The following is a 22,469-nucleotide window of genomic DNA, read 5'->3' as shown; positions in this document are numbered from 1 at the left end:
TGTAAATCACCCACTAAAGGCTGACTATTTATTATGTATTTATCCCATTGTACATGCAAATTAGTACTCATTACTTTGGATCTTAGTAAATCAGGGCCATAGAAAGGCAGAATCTTAATGGGCTCCTTTTCTGTACATGTGTTCATAATATAATGTTTATCCAAAGTGACTTACAGTTGAGCATAGCAGATGAGGGTTAAGGTCCTTGCTCAACAGTGGCAGCTTGTGGAAACAGGATTCACAATCTTCTAACCTTGAGATCAGTAGTCCAGAGACACCACTACAACGGCATAACCATAATGCTGTTGTAGTGCACTATGTACACAGAAGAACACCATTTAAGATTCAGCCATAAAATAAAATAGCCAAATGAAACAAAGTACTTGGTTAAGAGTAACAAGTGTCTCTATTGAAACTACTCTTACAAGTACAATTTATGTAAAAAGTTTATCATTCAAGTTGCTTGATCTGGTGCTTCTGCCATGCTTTCTCTTTCTCACTTGTTCAATGTCTCCTTCTTCCTCTCATTGTCTTGCTTAACAGTCCTCCAAACCTGTCTTTTTCTGACTTTCTTTTTCTCTTTGAATTGAAGTCTCTCTCTCTCTCTCTGATGTCCATGTGCTTTTGTCCTGTATAAGGCAGTGTTCAGTTCACTTTGGCACATTTCTGCACTGGTTTTGGACTGGTCATGGTGTATTTCTGAATGACTTTTGCTGGGTTCAGGACTGGCTGTGCTGTGCAGCACTGTGGTCTGGTGTGGTGGGTCTCTCTCCTCTCTCCACGACTCTCTTGGGCCCTTCACCATGGCGGCTCTCCAGTAACATCACATGGCCTTCTCAAGTGGGCTGCCACCAGCCACATCAAGAGCACACCCTGAAAAGCACTGGTGCTGCTGCAGATACTGTTAGCTGCGCTCCCCCACCGCACTGTTTTTATTGCTATCTTTCATGTTTTTTGCCCAGGATGATTCAGGGTGAAGCCCTGCTGGATGCCAGAGGCTTTGGGGAAGGGTGCCTGGCTAAGGGGGAGATGTATTTGTAGGAGTTGGGAGAGTGGCCCGCTCTGAATAATGGCAGAGGACAGAGCTGCATTTGGCTCACAGCAAGCAGTATGGAAATGCCTCAAAACCACACACAGCTCACAGAGAGGAAGGGCAGAGACCTCCACTCTGCCGTCTGTTTATTACACACCCATATAGCTGTATATAGGCGTTTCTGCTGGCCAGTGCTGCTGCTGTTTGGGATTATGAGAATTAGACATGCCCTGGTGCCAGAAAGTGACCTTTTAGAGGGAACTGCAGATCTCTAAAAGTCTTAATCCTACTGAAATTACCGCTTATGAATTAAAGTATTCTTAAATTTGAATTGACCTGGTCTTAGCTTTTGGTGTCACTTGATTTTTTAAAAGGGAGTAAATCTATTTTCAGAACATTTGATATCATGTCACATTGCATAATATGGGATCACTTGCTCCATACGAGGGTGTTTGGTAAACTGAGGCCATCAGTCACTTAGCAGAGAGACACTTTTTTGTTGCACAGAAACAAAAGTTTGCATCCCCTCCTCCTCTCCAAAATGTTAAAAAGGAAATGGGGGTATATACACTGCAACAAGAAAATAATTTAAAACTTAGGGGCTTCCTAGTGGCACAACAGAAAAGCATACACACTTTAACGAGTTTGAACCCTGACAATGCCACAGCCATCCGTGGCCTGAAGAGAGCAAAATTTCACATTTTCTCTGGCTTAGAGGGATGACATATGCTCACTGTCCTGTCAATCATAGCAACACTAGCCAATTGAACATCCCATTCCAGATTTAGTCCTCCCTTTGCTGTTATAATAACCTCCATTCTCCTGGGAAGGCTTTCCACAAGATTTTGGAGCTTGGAAATGCAGATTTGTCCATTCGCTGTTTCAATTCATCCCAAATGTGTTCAGTAGGGTCAGAGCTCTGTGCAGGACAATCGAGTTCTTCCACTCCAACCTTGGCAAACCTTGCCTATGTGGGCCTTGTTTTGGGTACGGGGCATTGTCATGCTGGAATAGGTTTGGGCTCCTACAGCATACAAAGTAATCCTAGACAATTCTGTGCTTCCAACCCTGTGGCAACAGTTTGGGAAAGGCCCATATATGGCTGTGATGGTCAGGTGTCCACATACTTTTGGCCATATAGTTTATTTAGGTAGTATGTGGGTGAAGTAGACTATTTATGTTGAAGTGAGATGATTGTGAACATCCACAAGACTGGGCTGGCTTGAAGTCAGGAAAATACAGCTGCTGCATTTTTAGACCAAAATGAGTTTGAAAATCCTACTCTTTCTGCGAATTTTTGAAATTAATACCCCTTTGTGTGTCATTCCACTCACTCAAAAGAGCAACACTTTTTCACAAACGTGAAAATTTTGTCATATATTGCATATATAAAGACAGTTTTCCTTACGTGTTAGTTGTGTTGGAATGTTTTTTACATGTGTTTTTTTATGCCCTGATACCGATTCTGATAGTGAAACAAGTAACGTAGTGTTAATCAGGGGCGTCGTGGCACATTCTGAGGTTTATGTTTAAGATAGTATGGCACTTAAACAGTATCTTACAGAAAGTGTGAGGGCAGCTGTCCTGAGCATGCAGAGCAGCAAGTATGGTCATTAAAAGTGAGTGCAGAGTGCCTTGAATTGCACCCTGACTCACAAGCAAAGCACAGACCCTCGTGAGGGAGGGCAAAGGAAGCACGCTTGTCTCAGTGCTCAGTGCTCACAGAAATATGACTGTTTCTCAGCATACTCTTGCAAAACTTTTTGCATTTTATCAGGTTACTTGTGTTGCTGTAGTCCCTCCTCTTGATATTTTCACAAGGCACAGTTTGCAGTTTGCTTTGATGGTCATCATTAATCATGAAATACATCCAGATCTCTGTCATTTTGTGTTGTCTGTTTATTAGCCTGGCACCAAACACTAAGCTTATGTCACATGGTATCACCTGGTATTGGATGTTGATATAAAATAAAATAAAATTTTTTATGAGTATGAGTAGATGAGCACAAGTAAATCGAGCTCAAACCTAGTTTTTATGTTTGACATATCACTAATGTAAATTAGGTCTTAAATGGCATTTGATGTAGCACTGAGAAACTCCTGAAGAGGATTAAATTTAATGTTTGAATACCTGCAGACTGTATGGTAATGTCAGTGAAAACCTGTCCTTAATTACTGAAACTGTTCAACGGAAGGGCAAAGTTAGACACAAGTTCTGTTTTGCATATGTTCATTTGTGCAGCACATGGATAAAATTTATTACCATAATTTTATTGGACTGATATTGGATTGTAACTAAGTGCTTGTTTTTTTTAATGCATCCGGAGGTTTTACTTTACTGTCCTGCAGGAGTGAAATAATGAACTAGCAAAGAATGCGGAGCGAAAAACTTGAGTGAGGGAGGATGAGAGAGGGAAAGAAAATGACTGCTCACGTTCACTGGCTTTCTTTTCTTTCTTCTCTGAAAGGCAGATATGGTATTACACGGCCTCCGCCAGCGACCGCAGAGTGACAAAATCTGTGCGGTGTCATTAGGAAAGAAAAAGAGGGAGAGAGCGAGGGATGCTGGTGGAAGATGGAGGAGTGCATCTGGAGCTGATAAGCTCTGCTGGGAACCATATGATTGTGGTAGTGAAGGAGGAGGCGGTGGATTTGTGCTGGTGAATGCGCTGTCTGTTGCGCACTCGTCCCCTCCCAATCTCCCTCCCTTTAACAAAGAGCGAGCACAAAGACAGGAGTGTTTCCCTCCGTGATCCCTCTCTTCATACCATCTTTCATCATCGGGTAGCTGTGTGTATTATTCTATAGCGAACACTTCCCATTAATATAAAACCTCATCTGACAAAAGTATGTAGACCTGGTGAAGTGTGGCTTGAAGATTAAAACAGTTGGCTGCTGCTGGGAGATGGAGGCAGCTATTTTTTTTTCTTGCTGCCATTTAAATTCAGCAGCAAGGCAGAAACGTGCTGTGAGATTGTGTTTTTATTGAACCTGTCAGTTTGAATATCATTACTGGATCTTGACTTCACTGAAGAGAGCCTCTAGCTGAGGCTACAATGTGAAATGGACCATTTGATTTGCCTCTTTGAATTTCAATGACTGAATAGGTTAAAGAAATGGCACAACTGAGATATCAGCGTAAACTAAGGTACATTTATGCTAGGTGATGTGAAAGTTTCTGCTTAAGTAGTCTCCCTCTAGACTTTTTAACAGCTGTTAATACTCTTCAGCTATCAGAAAGACAGCTATGTTTTCTGTGATGACACATGCCCAAGGAATAGACTGTAATCTATGGCCTAATTTCCTATTTGGCAGGATCAGGAAGTCCTTATACCAGGGCAAATTGAGCTAATCCCAGTAGCACAGTCGCTGCATGTGCACAGCACTGAACCTCATGTTTATTGAGATTTCAAGTAAATCTATGGAGTTAGACACATGGTTCCGCTAGTTAAGATGAGGGGCCAGATAGGGTTTAATGCTTGGCTCTCCATATGGTGTGAATATTCAGGCTTTTCATCCTTCAGCATCTCTGCCATGTTTACATTATGATTTTAAAGAGTTCATATGAGTAGTCACACTTATCTGTGGAGTGAACAAACCCTCTAGATTTATGTGGTGGCAGTAATGAAGAAAGCACACAGCATCTGTTTATAACTTTGACATTGTCGCCTGATTATTTATGATAAAAAGTGAACCAAAATGAATACAACTTCCAGATAATGTCTGAGCATATGTTAATATCTCATATGGCCACCCTGGATATGATGGATATGAGTGTGCTGTGTAAAACGAGAACTGGGAAAAAAAGATTTGTTTTTTTTTTTCAAACCATATCATTACTCATGGTTTAGGCTATGGTATAGCCTGGAATTGCCAAAAGTTTATTAACTAGGAATGGCAAAAAGAATTATACTTAAATAAATGTATTAGGTATTAAATTTGGTATAAAAAGTATAACATCTTAATTAAAGAGTAAAAGAAATCAAAATTATACTTGAGTGAAAATGGAAAAGTGTCCACACTTTAATGTACTTGTACTTAAATGCTTAAAATTATATGAAATTTAAAAGCAAATGGTTTTAAGATTAGAAGTAACTTTAACATATAACTATCAATGGGATCACTTTACATTAAGGTTCCCTTAACTCATAAACAACACATGCATGAACCACAGTTTATGGTTGTTAACTGGATTCAGAGCTGTAGCTGCTTCTAATATTTCCACCTGGAGGCCAGACATCAGTGGGTTATTCAGTAGCGACATTTAGTAACACATTATAATTTAATTATTACTAATTTTTGTGGATTTATTTTTGATCATGGATTGAATAAACAGTCAAAGCAGGTGTACTTCATTAACATTTAACCAAACATGAATTAATAAGTGTGTTACTCTATTTTGTTAACACTGATTCTGGTGAATTAATGCTGAAATTCCTGGTTTGTTAATGCTGACTAATACAGTAAATAATACTAGATAAGGGAAGATTTATGTGTGCTTAATGATTGGTTGTAGTGTCTGTACAAGTTGGTGTGGATTTAATTGGACATTTTAAATATAGTTGATAAAGTAAAAATGCACAGAAATGCAACTGACTGGATTGGTAACTGGGGAAAAGAAAAAAAAAAGATTTCAGTCATGATTGTTGAGATTTGAAATGAGTATTTGGAATTCTAAATTAAACTCTAATCAGTAAAAAGTGTGGGTTTTTTTGTCATGAAATTGTAATTGAGTAAGAGTGCAAGTATGACATTTCAGTTATACTCAGGTACAGAATAGTTCCACTAAAATGATAAATAATTGTACGTACTTACTATGTTAAAGTAAGTACTTTTCGCCTCTGATGTTGTCTAGTATTTAGCTGGTATTTAAAACTATTCAAATATTTTAAACGAATTAATTAATTGGGTTCTAGCCCGTGATTCTAATAATAGCAATGAGGCCTCAGAGCAGAAAGCACATTGCTAAAGCGAAGGCTTGTGGTAGGGCTGGAGGCCGGAGTTGGCCGTGCCTGACTCCACTGAGAGGAGGTTTTAGGTTACAATACTTCATTAAGTCTTTGATTAATGGCTTCATAGCAGAGTTATTACTCTCTTGTTGTGGTGACCTGGGCTTGTGTTCATTAGTCCAGTAATGAAGCTGCAGTCTGAGGGAGCGTGTCCCTGACACATGACTACAGCAGATAGACTAGAGAGTTTATGAAAGTTTAGAGAGCAAGACAGAGAGAGAAAGATAGACTGTCAGAGCAAAAGGCAGACTGTAAGGAGGAGAGTTCAGAGGTCAGGCCTGAGGCTGTTGTTGAAATGGTGTTTAGGTGCTGCAGTGCCCTGCTGTCACTCAGCATTAACGCTTTACTGATCACTAATCGCAGAGCATAAACAAGCGTTTCACCATGTCCACTAATCAGAGCAGTCACAGTGGCACAGACAAGAGTTACAGAAAAGCCTGAGTGTCTTATTAAGTGAAATATTGCCCTGTTGTTTACTGTTTTGAGACAAGTCAGCACAGATTCTGTGTGTCTGAAACATTATGAAAGTTGCCTACTCAGCCTGTATTCAATGGAAGGCAAGCATTCAGTCATGTCCGAATTGAATATTGGCATGGTGAGATTTATTCATTTGACCATCTTAATAGGTGATGAACTTTTTTCTATTCAAGTACTTGCATCATGCAATGTCCTACATATCCCATAATCTTGTGCATCAGTTCTGGTTCCACAGTTGGCGTGGAGAATAATTAGCACTGGAAAACTTTGGCACAGTCTAGAGAGACCAGTTTGTGTATAAAATGTATTGTAAGTTTGGTTTCATCTAAGAATTTATTTCTGACAATTCTAACAGTAAACTTCTGGTGTACACTCCAAAAAGAAATTACTTTCTTCAGGGTTGCGTTTTCAGTTTTTCCCTCTGGTAGATTGATCTCTTAAGATTCCAGGGAGAACCTTAAAACAGTGGATCTTCCTTTGGAAAAGGTTCCAAGTAGAACTCCCCTGGGAAGCTAGAAGCTATAGATATCCAAAGAGAAATCTTCAACCCTTGTGTGTTCTTTTAGTTTGTTATTTTGGGGAGGAACCCATCCATTTTCTATACCGCTAATCCTACACAGGGCTGTGAGGGAGCCTGGAGCTCAGGGCATGAGGCGTGGGATACCCTGGACAGGGGGTCAGCCAATCGCAGGGCATGATCACACACACACACACACACACACAAACACACACACACACACTCTCACACACCACAGACAATTTGGAAACACATTTATGCACACGGGATGGAGGTGGGATTCAAACCCCCAACCCCAGAGGTGCGAGGCAACAGTGCTAACCACTGAGTCACCATGCTTGAGGAGGAGCCCTACAACACTATTTCACTATCAAGGGGCTTTCAAGGAGCACACTTTCTAAGGATGTCCAGTGTAAAAATAGAATTTTAAAGAATTCTTTCGTTTGTCCATCTGGGGAAACCCTTTATATCTCTCTGTGGAACACTGCAACACTAGATTTGGAAAGGCTTCCAACAGAACCTCTTTAGGAATCTTGAACCCTTGAGGAGCCCTTTTTTCTAAAAGTACACCCTGTTAGAGAAAAGAGGTAAATGTCGGACCCTAATTGCTTCATTGTTTTATTTCTGTGGGGGAGCCCTTATAGGCTGTATGTTGAAAATCTACATCAAAGAATTTTGGTTTGGAAAAGGTTCCAAATAGAACCGCTTTAGCCATGCTTCTTGCTCCACTGCCTGCTGCCTATGGTGCTGTAATATAAACCTTTGTTCTCATAACTATCCAAGCATCCATTGGGGAACCCTTTTTCTAAAAGCACAGAGTCTTAGAAAAAGGTTAAATCCAGAAGCCTATAGCGGTCAGTGGTTTGTTCCTCTGGAGGAGCCCTTACTGATTCTATGTAGAACCCTACAGCAGTGAGTTTACCTTTGGAAAAGGCTCCAGTTGTTTACAGGTAGCTACTGAAGCTGCGTTCTAACACACTGACTCATTAGACAGCAGAAGCATTAAGGAATCTAGCCTAGCCAGCTAATATTGATTATGCTAGTATTTGTTCTGCTATTGTCTACACTAATTTGCATAAATTCAATTGATCAAAATTATCAGTATATGTTTTATGTTATATTTTTTTCCCTAATAGAGTCTGAACATCAACACTTGTGCCTTATTATACGCAAGCTTTAAACAGTTTTGCTCTGGGTGTCCTGTGTGCATATTTTGATGGCCAATGCTTCAACTTTATTTTTACCCCTCCAGCTTGGTTTATTTTAAGTCCATTTTAAAATGCCGCCTCACATCTGAGGCTACTCTCAAGTCTTTGGAAGCAGTATTTTTTTAAAAGGGAGAAAAGGAACGAAGAAAAAGAAAAAGCATGTTTTCTTTTTACTCTGGTTTGTTTTCCAGTCACTTTAAAATGAACTCTGGTTGCATGACTTGGCGGCCGCAGCTGGTGCGGTGAAACAGGGAGACAGCAGACGACTGCAGAGCGCTAAGAAAACAAACCGGTCACACTTCAGTCTCAGCGCAGGCCCACTTTCACTGAAGTGGGGAGGAAATAATTGTCCTGTGGAGCTAATTGACAAAAATACAGAGCAAAATGATGCAGGGTTGATCAAAACTGTTGTTTAGCCTGGTGATTCTTTTTGAGGGAATTCGTGTGAATGTATGAAAGCATAAGCTCACTTTTCATTTGTCGGGCATTCATGAAGAACGGAAAACTCAATAAAAGTGAAGACAGAGGGGAAGTTCAAGGCCAAGGCTGTCACAACAAAAGCCACGTTTCTCGCTCCACTGCCCGCTGCTTATGGTGCTGTAATATAAAGCTTCTGTGCCCACAATCCCCTCCATTGTTACGTTCTTCCCCCAAAACCCACCCCTGCACGTGATCTTTAGAGTGAACTCATCAGCATCGTGCCCCCACTCTTTCTATCTTTCTCTCTCATTCACTCTCTATCTTGTCTTAATTATCCTGTCCTTTGTTCTTCTTCCAAGTCTCCTGTGGTGTCCGTGGGCTTTGCCCGTTTCCATCCTAATCTGCTGGTGGGTGGCACGTACTCGGGGCAGATCGTCCTCTGGGACAACCGCAGCCACAGGAGAACCCCAGTCCAGAGAACACCGCTCTCTGCAGCTGCACATACTGTAAGACAACACCTAAAGTATTATCCTCACACTCTCAGACTGACATTGCTAGAATTAAATGCTACCACGCTATGAACCTTATTTCATGGGGAAGACTTCAACCTGAAATTAGATTTTTCATTTCAGTCAGAGTCAATGAGCCCTACCTAACTCCATGTCACACAGTACACAAAGCACAGGACAGAGGTAAAGCCCACAGAGGTGCATAGGCCCCATTGTGCCGCACTGCCACACACACGGCCCCTGAGTGCCATACATGCTGAAGATTTAAACTCTTGAGCCCTCAATAATGAAAGCCTATGTCCCGACCTCAAACTCAACGAGCCGTCGGATCTCTCAAAGAGCCTACTGTGAGCCAAAAACAAAAATTAATTTGACAGCAATAACGACATAATGGATTCACACAGTCGTCTGTATTCGCACACCAGTGCATGCTAGTGCCAAGTTTAAGTAAAGAACTGCTGTACACATCCATTATCTTACCATTGAGCAGCACAGTGTTTGTGTAATGGCACAAGAGAAGAGCATTCCCATATAGAAGTATGCATTGTAAGTCCTCAAGCTATCATAATATATTTTAATATGATTCCATGTGGTTTGAACCTTTGTATGCTCTTTAATGATGTAGCATCCAGTGTACTGTGTAAATGTGGTGGGAACCCAGAATGCCAACAACTTGATCACAGTGTCCACAGATGGCCGGATGTGCTCCTGGAGCCTGGATATGCTCTCCCAACCACAGGTAAGTACTGCTTCAGTGCCACTTTTTACTCCTTCCACCAACTTCAACCCCTCTGTAGCTGGATTTGGATCGATCAGAGCACCTGTGAGCTTTGACAGTCTTCCCTCTCACTGTGAGAACTGACCTTTAAGCTTTATCATTTGTACCAATCCTGTGCAATCTGATCCCATGTTACAGAAAAGGCTTAAGATAGGATTTTTCACAATTTAACAATACAGATGGAGCTTCTAAAATAATTTTAATACTAATATCTAATCTTAATAGTAATATCTCATAATCAGTTTTCATGTCTATTATCAAGCATCAAGCAGTGAATACACAGCTGTTAGACATAAACAGAATCCCTCATCAAAAACCTTTATAAAAATAGAAAAACATAACCAAAAAGGTATACAAACTCTGCCAAGTACGCATATTTAATCATTATAATAAAAAAAAAGTGCAGTTTGGTGCATCCAGTGCCACTGTTCAGGCCAAATCCCAAATCGCCTCTTATATACTATATATGCTCACTACATAGGTTATAGCATAGTGGCATTGTAGAAGCTACACAGAGCTACAATATGTAGTCACAGTAAAGCCATAACTTGGTTGTTGGAAATTGTTAGTTATGTATTTGAAATATCATGCAAGTTTGTTAGTCTTTTATATTGAATTAAAAAGACCGATTAAAAATGTGAAAATAAAATATGCCATCATTTACATGGATTAGGTGAATATGAAGATTCCTGAAAATTTATGGAAATATATTTGGACAGCCCTAGTCTACATAAAAAATATTTCTCCCAATTTCTTCACAGTCTCTGCCACATCCAAATTCATTTTTTTTTCTTTCCATCAACAAATTTTGCACTCATTCAGTCTATTTTCACTTAAGTATTGTTGTAACTTGGCTCCATTTGGTTGTACTCACTTGTGTCATTACTGTAGACATTTCAAATAGCATTTTACTAATTGATTAAGTTAATTCTACTAATCTATGTACTACTCTGTTAGGTTAGTTACTTGATGAGAACATCATTAATTTAAAATTTGTTGACTGATTGGCAGAAAATCATGACTGAAGTCAAAGCATTGTCACAAGTTGTAATATTGTTTGAGCAGCATTAATCTCAAAGTAATATCTGATTATAAACAGACGTGCTAGTTTATCATGCAGGTTAGTTTCCTGAGGCTGGTTTGTATGTTGCAGGAGAGCATGGAACTGGTCTATAATAAGTCAAAACCAGTAGCAGTGACTGGGATGGCCTTCCCTGCGGGAGATGTCAATAATTTTGTGGTGGGCAGTGAAGAGGGGACTGTGTACACGGCCTCCAGGCATGGCAGGTTAGTGGAGCACACACACACGCACACAGTACCAAACTTTAGAAATTTTAGAAAGTACTATTTAACCAAATGTAATATGCTGCAATAAATTTTATAGTCAATTTATCCATTTTCTGTTGTAATATCGTATATACTTGCACACACAAAAATTATATCTTAGCATGTAAAAATGGTAAAAATGCTGTGTCGGCTTGCAGTAAAGCTGGTATCTGTGAGATGTTCGAGGGCCATCAGGGACCAGTGACTGGCATCAGCTGTCACAGTGCCATGGGCCCAGTAGACTTCTCCCACCTGTTCGTCACCTCATCTTTTGACTGGACTGTCAAACTCTGGAGCACAAAGGTAAGAAGAGGAACATGTGCCCTGCTTTTAAACTACACTGCCAATGTCTGTTTTCCTGGTTAATTTCCTCTGCCAATGTCTGTTGTCCTAGCTAATTTTTCAATTAAGTTCATATGAAATATGAATATGTTTATGGTAAAGCAAGCAAATCCTGGGGCCTGGGGCGTGATGTAGGAACTTTCCTAAAAACTTTACATCAACATAAAAAACATCTTAAAAACATCTCAGGGAATTCCCATGAAGGGCACCATCTCATTAGCCTGTATATAACTTGAGTCGAAAGGAAGGAAAGAAAAAGAAATAGGAAAGAAGAGGGTAAGAACTAATCTCCATCTGATCCAAGGGTTCTCATGAGGCTCTGACCCTGTACCTGCTTTCATTTGTGAGGACATGTTGCAGTACAATGGCTAGTACTGACTTCCTCACAAATGAATTACACATTCTAGTTTATAAATTAGTGTTTGTAATTTAGCTTTTTCGATATTTAAAGAAGCAGGTTGTAATTTTATAGCCCTCTGCAGTCTGCTAGGCAAACTGCAATTCCAGTAAAGACACTGACAGGCTTTCTCTTTTCCCCTAACCGACAACAACCCCTCTATGGAAACTACATATGCAACATGAGTTCCCTTTTAAGGAAAAGGGGCAAGGCTGAACAGTTTTTTTTCTGGCTAGGAGTGTAGCTCATTTCTGGGCTGGAATGACAGAAACCTGAAATAAAGAAAATCGCCAGATCAATCTCTAATCAGTGTGGAGAAGCATATATTTTATAAGGTATCTTTAAAAATAAATGATTTCTACAGATCTAGAAACACTTAAATATTACAGACACTACTTTGAAACAATGACTCTTTATATTACTCTTTATGATATTACACTGTGTAAGAAAGGGGAAGAGAGAGAGGGTGGAAGGAGGTGAAAGATTGAGAACAGGATTCAGCTCTCTGATTTCATCCTGCATCCTTTCTTGGTGAGTAGATGACGAGAAAGATCGAGAGAAAGAAAAAAAGGCGAAGAGGAGAATAAAGAACAAAGTGAAGGAAAAGAGAATAATTTGGAGTGAGGTCAGCTGTGGTTAACTAACAGTGAAATCACAATATGAATAGAGCTGAGCTGAGATTCCAGTTTGCAGTTCAGCTGCATTTATAATATGTTTATAATATTCATTATTATATAACGAAAATATATTTATTTAAAATTGGAACTTTGCAGTCATTGCAACTAGACTTAGCCATATAATATACTGTACCTTGTGCTTTTTGACACGTGAAAACATTCCAGGGATGCTCGTGATGCATAGATATTGTTTTTTCAGACCCAGGGTGGGTTTCTGGGTGGAATTCCCTTCGCCTTTGAGGACAGCCGCAGGAATGCTGGCTTGCCTCCCGGGCCTGTGTGCCCGTGTGTTGGGCCACTTACTGTTTGTTTATCTAAGGCCACCTGAACACAGTGCATCTGTCTGCAGAGTCACATTTGAGTCATTTCCTCATGCTGATGTGCAAAGAGGGCAACTCATTTAAAAAAATATATTAAAAATCATTTGGGAAACAAACTGATTGTTTGTGTTGAGGAATTGGGTCAGTTCCTGGCAGGTTCCTCGATTATTCAAGAACATTATCCACAAGTAATTGGCTTCATACTCCACTTTCCTCTGTCTGGTTGTTGAATAACCAATGGAGTCCTCTCCTTTTGGCATTACTACCTTTTATTAGTGCCCTCGTAAAGGATAAGAGAGAAAATGAGAACGCTTCTCACCAGCCCGCCGTTCTCTGGCTGGGAAACGTACACAGTGGCCTGATTTGAACCGATGTCCCACTGTGGCCGTGGCACAGCAGCTACTAATGATTATTCTGTCTGTGGAGCGTTCCTCAGCCAGAGCTCGGATGGAGACGGCATGTTTGCCTGGAGGCATGCCTATTAGAAATAGCTCTACATAATAAAACCTCCAGCACAAAGAAGATATTATGGGGTGAAAAGTGCAGTATAGGTAAAGTTACATCATCAGGTAAATGTATAAAGAGTTATATAGTATAGAGGGTGGAATTGGTCAAATTTCTGCAGGAGAGGGCGGGATTGGTCAAACTTTCTATGAGAGAGGGTGGGATTGGTCGAATTTTCTATGCGAGAGGGTGGGATTGGTCAAATTTTCTGCAGGAGAGGGTGGGATTGGTCAAACTTTCTATGAGAGAGGGTGGGATTGGTCAAACTTTCTGCTGGAGAGGGTGGGATTGGTCAAACTTTCTATGAGAGAGGGTGGAATTGGTCAAATTTTCTGCATGAGTGGGCAGAATTGGTCAAACTTTCTATGGGAGAAAGTGGGATTGGTCAAACTTTCCATAAGAGAGGGTGGGATTGGTCAAACTTTCTATGGGAGAGAGCAGGATTGGTCAAACTTTCAGCAGGAAAGGTGGGACTAGTCAGACTTTCTGCGGTAGTGGGTGGGATTGGTCAGGAGTGCCTACAGGAGTGTTTGGGATTGAACAGAATTCCTTCTGGAGTATGAGGGAATAGGATTAACAAAACAGTTCCACACACACCTCTAGTGTAAGTTTAGATCTTAACAGTGGAAATAATGGTATTAGTTCAAAAGTTTGCATCTTCCTTTTTGAATATGATATAAATTTTCTGTAATAACTTGTATGCCCCTCCTTTGTCTTTATAACTTCCTCTATTGAATTCCCAGTGGGGTGTGCAAACTTTTTCACTTAGCTGTATGTATTATTTAGTCAGGAAAGCTAAAGTCTGGAGATTGATCTGGGCAGGCGTGACTGCATCAGTGTTGGCGCCTGCAGGATTTGGCTGTGGTGATGTGGATTAGATCTGGTTGAACGTTCTGGTTTGCTTATATTGCTTGTGGCATACAGCAGTGCTGTACCAGTATTCTTATCCATCTGTCATTTTTACTACTTTTATTAAAATTGGATGTAGCTCAAACTAGCAAAATCTGTGCAGCTCAGTGTCTATGACTTTGCATGTGCTGATATTTGGAGAATAAAATATGCTTGGATCTGGGTGAAAAAAACATGAATTACTAAAGTTTTAATTTAAAGGTATTTGTATTGAGCCTTTAACAACAGACATTGAAAGAAAGAAACTTAACAAAACGCCAACTCTAGACACAATCTAATTAGCAAGCCAAATATGCCATTGGCAGGTTTTTTGGAGGCAAAACCTCTTGGAAAATTTCAGTGAAATCCAAGTGACGTTATTCCCTACAGCAGTAAGGTGAATAGTACATGCGCTGGGTGCAATAAAGATGTAAAGAAGCTTTAGTCTGTAAATGTTACCATTATTGTAATAGCTATTGACAAAAGCTGTGTCTCAAATCATATAGTAGGACCTTACACTTATTTACTATGTACTACTCTATAAAAATCCTAAGCTCAGGTTACTGTCTGTCTGGAGTTTCTCATGTTCTCTCCATGTGGGTTTCCTCCCACCTCCCAAAAACATGCCAGTAGGTGGGTGGATTTGCGATGCTAAAGCATTATATTAAAATGTAATCATCTATAGTTGATCAGTCTGTAGTTTGACCAGTCTCCTGAAATCAGCTCACAAAGTTGTGCACACACACAGCCAACATGCCAATCAAGGCAGCCATCTTGCATGTGTGTTTGCATAGCTAAAAGTATAAGGCCGGCCTAATGGCTGATTTATAATTTTGTGTCTATGAATTAGCAGTCTTGCAGACATTGTACACCAGCATGTACATTCGTTCATTCATTCATTCATTCATTCATTCTTCAGGGTCATGGTGGATCCGGAGCCTATCCCAGGAACACTGGGTTCAAGGCAGGTATATATCTGGACCAGTCTATTACAGGGCCCAGAATATAAAAATATGGAAAATAAATAAAATCTTGGAGTTCTGAAGATGCTAGTTGCCAGAAGTACAGAATGTAGTAAAGAATATTTAGTTGTATACACTGTACACTGTAAATGATATTGCTATATATTGCTATTCCACTGTCAGTACTGATTTTGTAATGTTTTTAGATTGAGTTGATTAAGCCACTGCTTATGCCAACCCGATCCTTGAACTGCTCCATTTTGCTTTTGTGCTAGTTCTGGTTTGGGTCGAGTGTTTGGGTCTTGGCCCAACCCCAGCGCTATGTGATACACTTCCCCTGGTCAACCAGTCGACCTTGGCTTGATCCACAGCACCACAGAGTCTGAGATTTTGGAGGTGTCCATGTTGCCTTCTCTGTGAGCTACACTTACCCCTAAGCCCCTTATCTAAGTCTCAGCGCATGTGCATCTTTGCAGAAGTATAAACAAGCACTTAGATTGCATGGATGCACCGCACCCCACCCCTCTGTGAAGGGGTTCATTATTGTGTTGTGGTCTGGGAGCTGAGCGAGACACTGACTGCATTCTTCCAACCCAACTGTCTGCCCTGTACCTGTTCGGCATGCATGTGGCCATCCTCAGGAATTCTCTCAACCTCACTCTCTCTTTCTCTCTCTCTCTTTCTGTCTTATCTTTTCCCTTGTTTTCATTCTGTTTTCTTTTTGTCTTTTCCCTAGACAGCTGTTACGCTAAGGTTACAGTACACCTTTGGAGAGACTTTCATCTCATGTTTTTATGACACTGCGTGAGTGTGCAGAGGTTTTAATTAGCCCGTTCCCAGACAGCCCCAAGGCTGCAGCAGCGCCACTGAGTCTACTCTCATTTTCTCTCTGTCTCTCTCTCTCTTTCTTTCTGTCTCTCTCTCCCTCCTGAAACCTTCACATTTCTGTCTTTTTTCCCCTGCACTGCTTTTCTCTTTTCTCCCTGTCTGTCCTTCTTTCCCGCCCTCTCTTTATTCTCTTTCTCCTCCTCCTCCCAGCACAACAAGCCGCTGTACTCCTTTGAGGACAATGCTGACTATGTGTACGATGTCATGTGGTCTCCAGTGCATCCCGGGCTCTTCGCTGCAGTGGACGGGATGGGCCGTCTCGATCTGTGGAACCTAAACAATGACACTGAGGTGAGGCCAAACACACACACACACACACACACACACACACAAACATTTTTGCACACACACTCACCAGCTCTAGGCTATCCCTGCCCAAGCTCCAGGCCACACCACTAACACCCCCTGTATAGACACACACACATTTTATGCTAGGCCAGAGCCAGATCAAAACATCAACAGCCTCCTCTCTGTGTGGGTGTCTATCCACAGGCTGCCCTTAAATCAGCCCCTGACGGCTCAAGCCAAGCACACACACACACGCACACACACACACACACACACTCTGGTGTGTGTGGATTTCTCTCTCCCCAGTGATCCAGAGTCAGTAATTTCCCATGGGCAGTGGCCCAGCTCAGTGGTTTAATCTGGTCCTTTGGGGTCACTGTGCTTTAAGACATCCAACAACTGCACTAAACGTCTGATCCATTCAGCCACTGATCCCCATCACTGCAGTCATATGAGACTGTTTCCGCGTAGTGTTTATCCTCGTCTGCCACACGTGGTTGAACTCATTAATGCCTTGTTAATTACACAATTACTTGAATCAGGTGTGTTGGACTGGGCTTTTTTTTTTTTTTTTTTTTTGCATTTTAACACTTAAAAAACTAAATTTGAAATTCATGTAAGGAGTTGTATGTAACAGCACTTAAAGCTGCATTACTAAGAATTTTGATTGAATTGAAAAAAATTATGACGCATCATTATTGACTTATGGAAGAAATAAAACATTGCGGTTTTTCTTCATGCTTGCCCAGCGGACAAGTATATGTTTATGAAAAAGACAAAAACCCTAATTCTCCTACTTTTTATTGATGTTTATAAAAAAAACCTTTAATTTGTATGTATGAAGGTGAGTCAAATAAAACCTTAAGTTTTTATTTTGCATTGTTTATTGCAAGAAGGTGTCACAAAAGTGTATCAAGTTTAAGATTGCAGTAGAAGGGGCTACTGAGAGCAATGGACCAGTAGTACATTTTACTTTTGCAACTATAATATTTAATTTACTGTTTCTCTAATCTATGTCTAAACTTAACATAGTTCACAGTGATGCTACACACCTCAAAGTTATAACTTTAGCACAAACTACTCGTTCTGAATCTCACTTCCTGCTGCACTACAGGTAGAAAGATTTTTGCTAGATTGATTAATGACCATGCACAGGTGACAGACAATATTTTAGAACCAGGAACATGCAGGTAAACACAGACAAACAAATCAGTCCAGCACAAAGCTGTCATATAGCTCTCCTACTTACTATATGCAGTCACCTTACAGGTAAACATATCTAGCCAGAATCTAGCCAGAATCAAATAATAACAATAATAATAACAATAAATGATGTGCAATGCAGCAACAGAGCACCACATCTCATAGCTGAAACACAGACCAGCAGGTTGCTGACTTTTTGTTGAAGGTACAAACATGATGTGCTACATTAAAACTTGGTTAGAAGAGGATAATGATCATATAGACATTCTAGGCCACATATTGGAGCTTTTCCTTGCCCAGGGGGCTAGCTAATGTATTTATAACTTGTATGGTAGAAGCTCCATATAAACTAAGGCTAATAATAAAATGTGTTGTTATTTAACAAACAAAAACACATTATTGTTGATGTGGTGAACCTTACTGTAAGGAGACATTTATTTAAGATTTATAGGAACCTTTGTTAGTAAGTTTCCACCACAGGAAAGTGTTCAGGACAGAGATCTTTGTGCTTTCTGGCTTCATAGTAATCTGACAAGCTGCACTTTTTGTCTTATTAACTTCAAAAGAAAGAAAAAAGAGGCTGGTGTGGGAGCGAGTGTTTATAGCTGCTATAAAGTAAATGATAACTGAACTGACTTGTCCCACAGTTGTTCCACAGCATTAAGTGTAACTATGATATGTATATGTTATGTGTCATTCTTTAATGAATAAAAAAATTTAAACCACTGGCAAACTGAGGTCTTGCTGTAGGAAAAGTATCAACTTTGGGGTGGTCATGGTAACGCCACTTCGCATCAGACGGCATCACACCATGTAGCATGTAGAATATAGCTCTGTGTTTGGACCGGAATCTGCCTCACCTGCAAGGTGCTTTGAATAAAAGTGTCTGTCAGATATGGGCAATAAACGTCTCTGGATTAGGATGTGTGCTGTGTTGTGTGTGTAGGTGCCCACAGCCAGCGTGACCATCGAGGGTGCTCCTGCTCTCAACCGGGTGCGTTGGGCTTCAGGAGGCAAGGAGGTGGCTGTAGGAGACTCAGAGGGCCGGCTCTGGATCTACGATGTTGGAGAGGTAGGCTGGAGCTGTGACTATAAGAATGGGTCTAATCAGTTATTAAGCTAACCCTGCAGTCAAGTGGTAATAAATACAAGCTTCTTAATCTGTCATTTGATTGTGGGGAGAAAGTGAGTTTGCAACTGCAAGTTTGTCATTTTCAGTTGTCAGCTTAATAAAATATGTCCAAGTGACCATGGTTTGCAGGATGAGGTGACCAAGCAATCCTCTGCTACAGTTTACTTTAAGTTCATTCATAACTTAATTCATAAAAAAAATTAGTACTCAAGATAAGCAATGTCTCAGATGAAGATTCTGTCTCCTGCAATGCCTTCTGTACTGAAAAAAAAAAACCTTTGTGGACTTTAAAGAGGTGAGACTATTAATTAATTATGTATTTATGTATTTAATATTGGCTGTAAGTTGTATTCAATAGTTTGTTTGTTTTTTTTTTACTGTTATAGCCCTGAAACATGAATTTCAAACTGTCAGGACTCACTGCTTCTTTGTTTTTTTTTTTCAGTTATGCAGAATTGAGGTTTAGAATAAGTGCATTATAATTTGAGTAACCAGTCAAAAAGGCTAATAACTACAAGAGTGTATTCATAAATATGTAACCACTATTGCTTACTGAAGAAATAATAACTTCAAATTAAAATGCACTTGTTCTAAACCTCAATAGCAAAAAAATAAGCCAACTTGGCCTATAAATAAAGTCAACATTGACCTAATGTGCTCTATCAGTGGTAATAAAAAAGGTTTGTGGCCCCAATAAATAACCAAAATATTAGTGTATACACACACACACACACACACACACACACACACACACACATATATATATATATATATATATATATATATATATATATATATATATATATATATATATATATATATATTTGTGTGTATGTGCGTGTGTTGCATTTGATGTTTAGATGTCAAGTGTCAAAGTTTAAAAGTTCTAATCATGCACTGTATTTTATTTATTTTATTTTAGTGTACTTCTTGCTTTCCACAGATCAGCTTGAGTAAAATCATTAGTTTTCATTCTGCAGCTTTCACTGTACATCTGAACAAAAGGGGGCAAACTGCTAGTTGTGCATTAAACCATCTCTGCTCACTATGAGAGGCTTTTGCATTAAAGGCCTTGCATGTTTACCAAACTCTTGGGCCGGCCGGGCTTGTTTGGGTTCCACCGCTTTTCTTTACCCACTATTTTAAAACAGCCTCCACATGACCTAACCACCACCACAGAGCAGCGAGCCGCCATGACTCCCGTGTTTGCTGTGCTCTTTTCAGAGTCTGGGTTTTGCCTTATGTGTGGGGTTCGACTAATTTTAGCCCTGCATCGTGTGGTAATTGGAGAGTGTGCTGGTCGGGCGTGTGGTCTCTCAGGCTTGATGATAATGGTGGGTCATCAATAAACTGACTGAAGCTGAAGGGTTTTATGTTGCAACAGAGTGGGGGCTTATTTACCAGAAGCTTTTCATAAAAACTGAAAAAAATTCTGCAACATGGCCTACGTTGTGAAGGGAGACAATAGCAGGGGCACTCAAGTACATTCGGCCTACCACTTCTGATAACTGCTGAGGTCTTTTTTATTATCTTTAGGCCTGTGCGCTTAATATTTGCTTTGGATTGTCATGACATTTTTTAAGTTATTCTGCTTCAGTATTTAATTCTGAACATTCACCCACCATTCCGCAAGTTTTGAGCTCCTAATGTACATTATCCAAAGATCCGTGGTGTAGTTGTGGCATTTACTATTTGACCCCATGCAATGGTGACATCTGAAAACTATGCTTTTCTGCTTTTTCAGATAAAAGCAGCAGTCAGATACATTAATAAATTTTCGGCTGGCAGAAAAGATGTGCATTTGTTACTGGTAGAGGTTACTTTTGCTTTTCATACCAATATTTTCACAATGTTGGTGTCTCTAATTATTTAAAATAATGCTGTTTTTCTGTTAAGCTTGCAAAGGTTATGCTCTTATGATTTGAGGAAGACCTCATGTAGCCCTGTTTAAAAAAAAAGTTTACATTTGGAGTTTGGTTTAGATGTAGACATCATCTCCTCCCACCTCTCTATTCCTGCTTAATTACAGCCTGCAGATCTCTCACTCTCTCCCTCGGCCTGGGTGGCAGGCAGCCTTCTCTTCTCATCTGACTTTCCCAGCAGAATGTGATGGCACAACCTAATCAATCTGCCTCATGATCCCCATCTCCATTCACCATAAATATTCAGCACTCAAAGGGCCAAGCACAGTCTTTACTGTTCTTTTCCACAGTCACAATGCACACTTTTTCCCCTCTCCAGTGTAATATCAGCAGTCATCCTGATGAATCATGTAAGGTTTGTGCTGGTGGTTGGAGGGATTTTAATGTGGGAGTACTGAAGTTCTCTGTATGGCCCACAGCTGGCATCGGCGCACAGTGAGGACTGGACTCGCTTCGCCCGCACGCTGGTGGAGATCCGTGCCAACCGAGCTGACGGTGAGGAGGAAGGCCCTGTGGAATTGGCATCATAGAAAAAAGCAGCCTCAGAGCATCGCACTGATACTGTCCTACATCCATGTTCAGCCCAGCGCCACTCCATCACCTGCTGTCCACCTCGGCTTGGTTCATCACAGTTTTATTATAGAAACCAGATTAGCGTCATCTTGCTTTGTAATTTAATTGTGCACAAATCTACTGTTTGCGTTCACTTTGCCATTGTTCAATTATTTATAGGCCTTATTCAGTGTCTGTTTCACACCAATCCAAGGCCTAGCATGGCCATTTGATGACTGATGTGAAGGCGAATAGTTCCTATGCTGCTACAAGGGTTCTTAGTGAAGGCCAAAGAGGTTTCTTTGCACCCTGTGATATTTGCAATGCTTGTGTTGTGTGTTGTATGTGTGCATAATTTTTGTATTTATCTCCTGCATGAAGTACAGTAATGGAGTGTCTTAAGCAATTGTCGGAACAAAAGTAATTTATAATTGCTAAACAGGTAATATGTAAGAGTTATTTTGTCAGATGATGACAACGTGATAGTTAATTCACATTCTCTCCTTCTCTCTCTCTCTCTCTCTCTCTCTCTCTCTCGTTCTCTCTCACTCTCTCTCTCTATACACACACCCTTTGCTAATGGAAAACCCAGAGCCTAATTCTGTGTGGGATATGTGCTCAATGATTACAGGCAATGTCATGCCCCAAGGTAATAAAATAAAATGATACTTGCTTTCAACAGCAGCACCTTTTTTAACCCTCTTTTAAAGAACATGTTATGCAAATCACTGCTATACTTACAGATACCCACAGTATGTGTACATTGAGATACTGCGCAAATCATCAAACAAACCAAAACTGTACTGGTAATGGCATACTAACAATAGTATTTGCCTTAATGGCAAATATCCCAGATTGTGACATTAGAAATCTGATCTAGAAACAATTGAGACTCAAGCTGTGGTTAAATTATGAACTAATTTCCATGGGGTCACTGCATCACCAATTTGGGAACATTTCAAAAATGATTGCCAGAATGTTGGGGTTCTCAAATGGTGAACCAGAAAAGCTTTCGCCCTAGTGTCAGTGATCCCAATGATGCCACAGCCATCCATGAAGTAGGAAAGTAGATTGACCGTAAGTAGATTGACCAGGAAACAGAGAGCTTTGTGTGCAA

At 40.3% G+C, this 22,469-nt stretch overlaps 1 protein-coding gene across 2 annotated transcripts in view; it reads left to right on the top strand.

The window, feature by feature from the left end:
• The window catches only part of LOC113536069 (cytoplasmic dynein 1 intermediate chain 1), a 54,850-nt gene extending 32,819 nt beyond the window's left edge, over positions 1-22,031 (top strand). For both annotated transcript variants that reach the window (XM_053228527.1, XM_026929779.3), the window contains 7 exons: positions 9,024-9,170; positions 9,799-9,912; positions 11,105-11,238; positions 11,436-11,580; positions 16,406-16,546; positions 18,693-18,818; positions 21,220-22,031. In XM_053228527.1, the coding sequence (XP_053084502.1) occupies positions 9,024-9,170; positions 9,799-9,912; positions 11,105-11,238; positions 11,436-11,580; positions 16,406-16,546; positions 18,693-18,818; positions 21,220-21,330 (918 nt within the window). In that variant the 3' untranslated portion in view covers positions 21,331-22,031. The remainder of the gene's footprint in view (positions 1-9,023; positions 9,171-9,798; positions 9,913-11,104; positions 11,239-11,435; positions 11,581-16,405; positions 16,547-18,692; positions 18,819-21,219) is intronic.
• Positions 22,032-22,469: the final 438 nt, after the last annotated feature.

The sequence above is a fragment of the Pangasianodon hypophthalmus genome, chromosome 23, assembly GCF_027358585.1.
Source record: "Pangasianodon hypophthalmus isolate fPanHyp1 chromosome 23, fPanHyp1.pri, whole genome shotgun sequence".
Classification (NCBI taxonomy): Eukaryota; Metazoa; Chordata; class Actinopteri; order Siluriformes; family Pangasiidae; genus Pangasianodon; species Pangasianodon hypophthalmus.
This window is presented reverse-complemented; position numbering and strand designations above follow the sequence as displayed.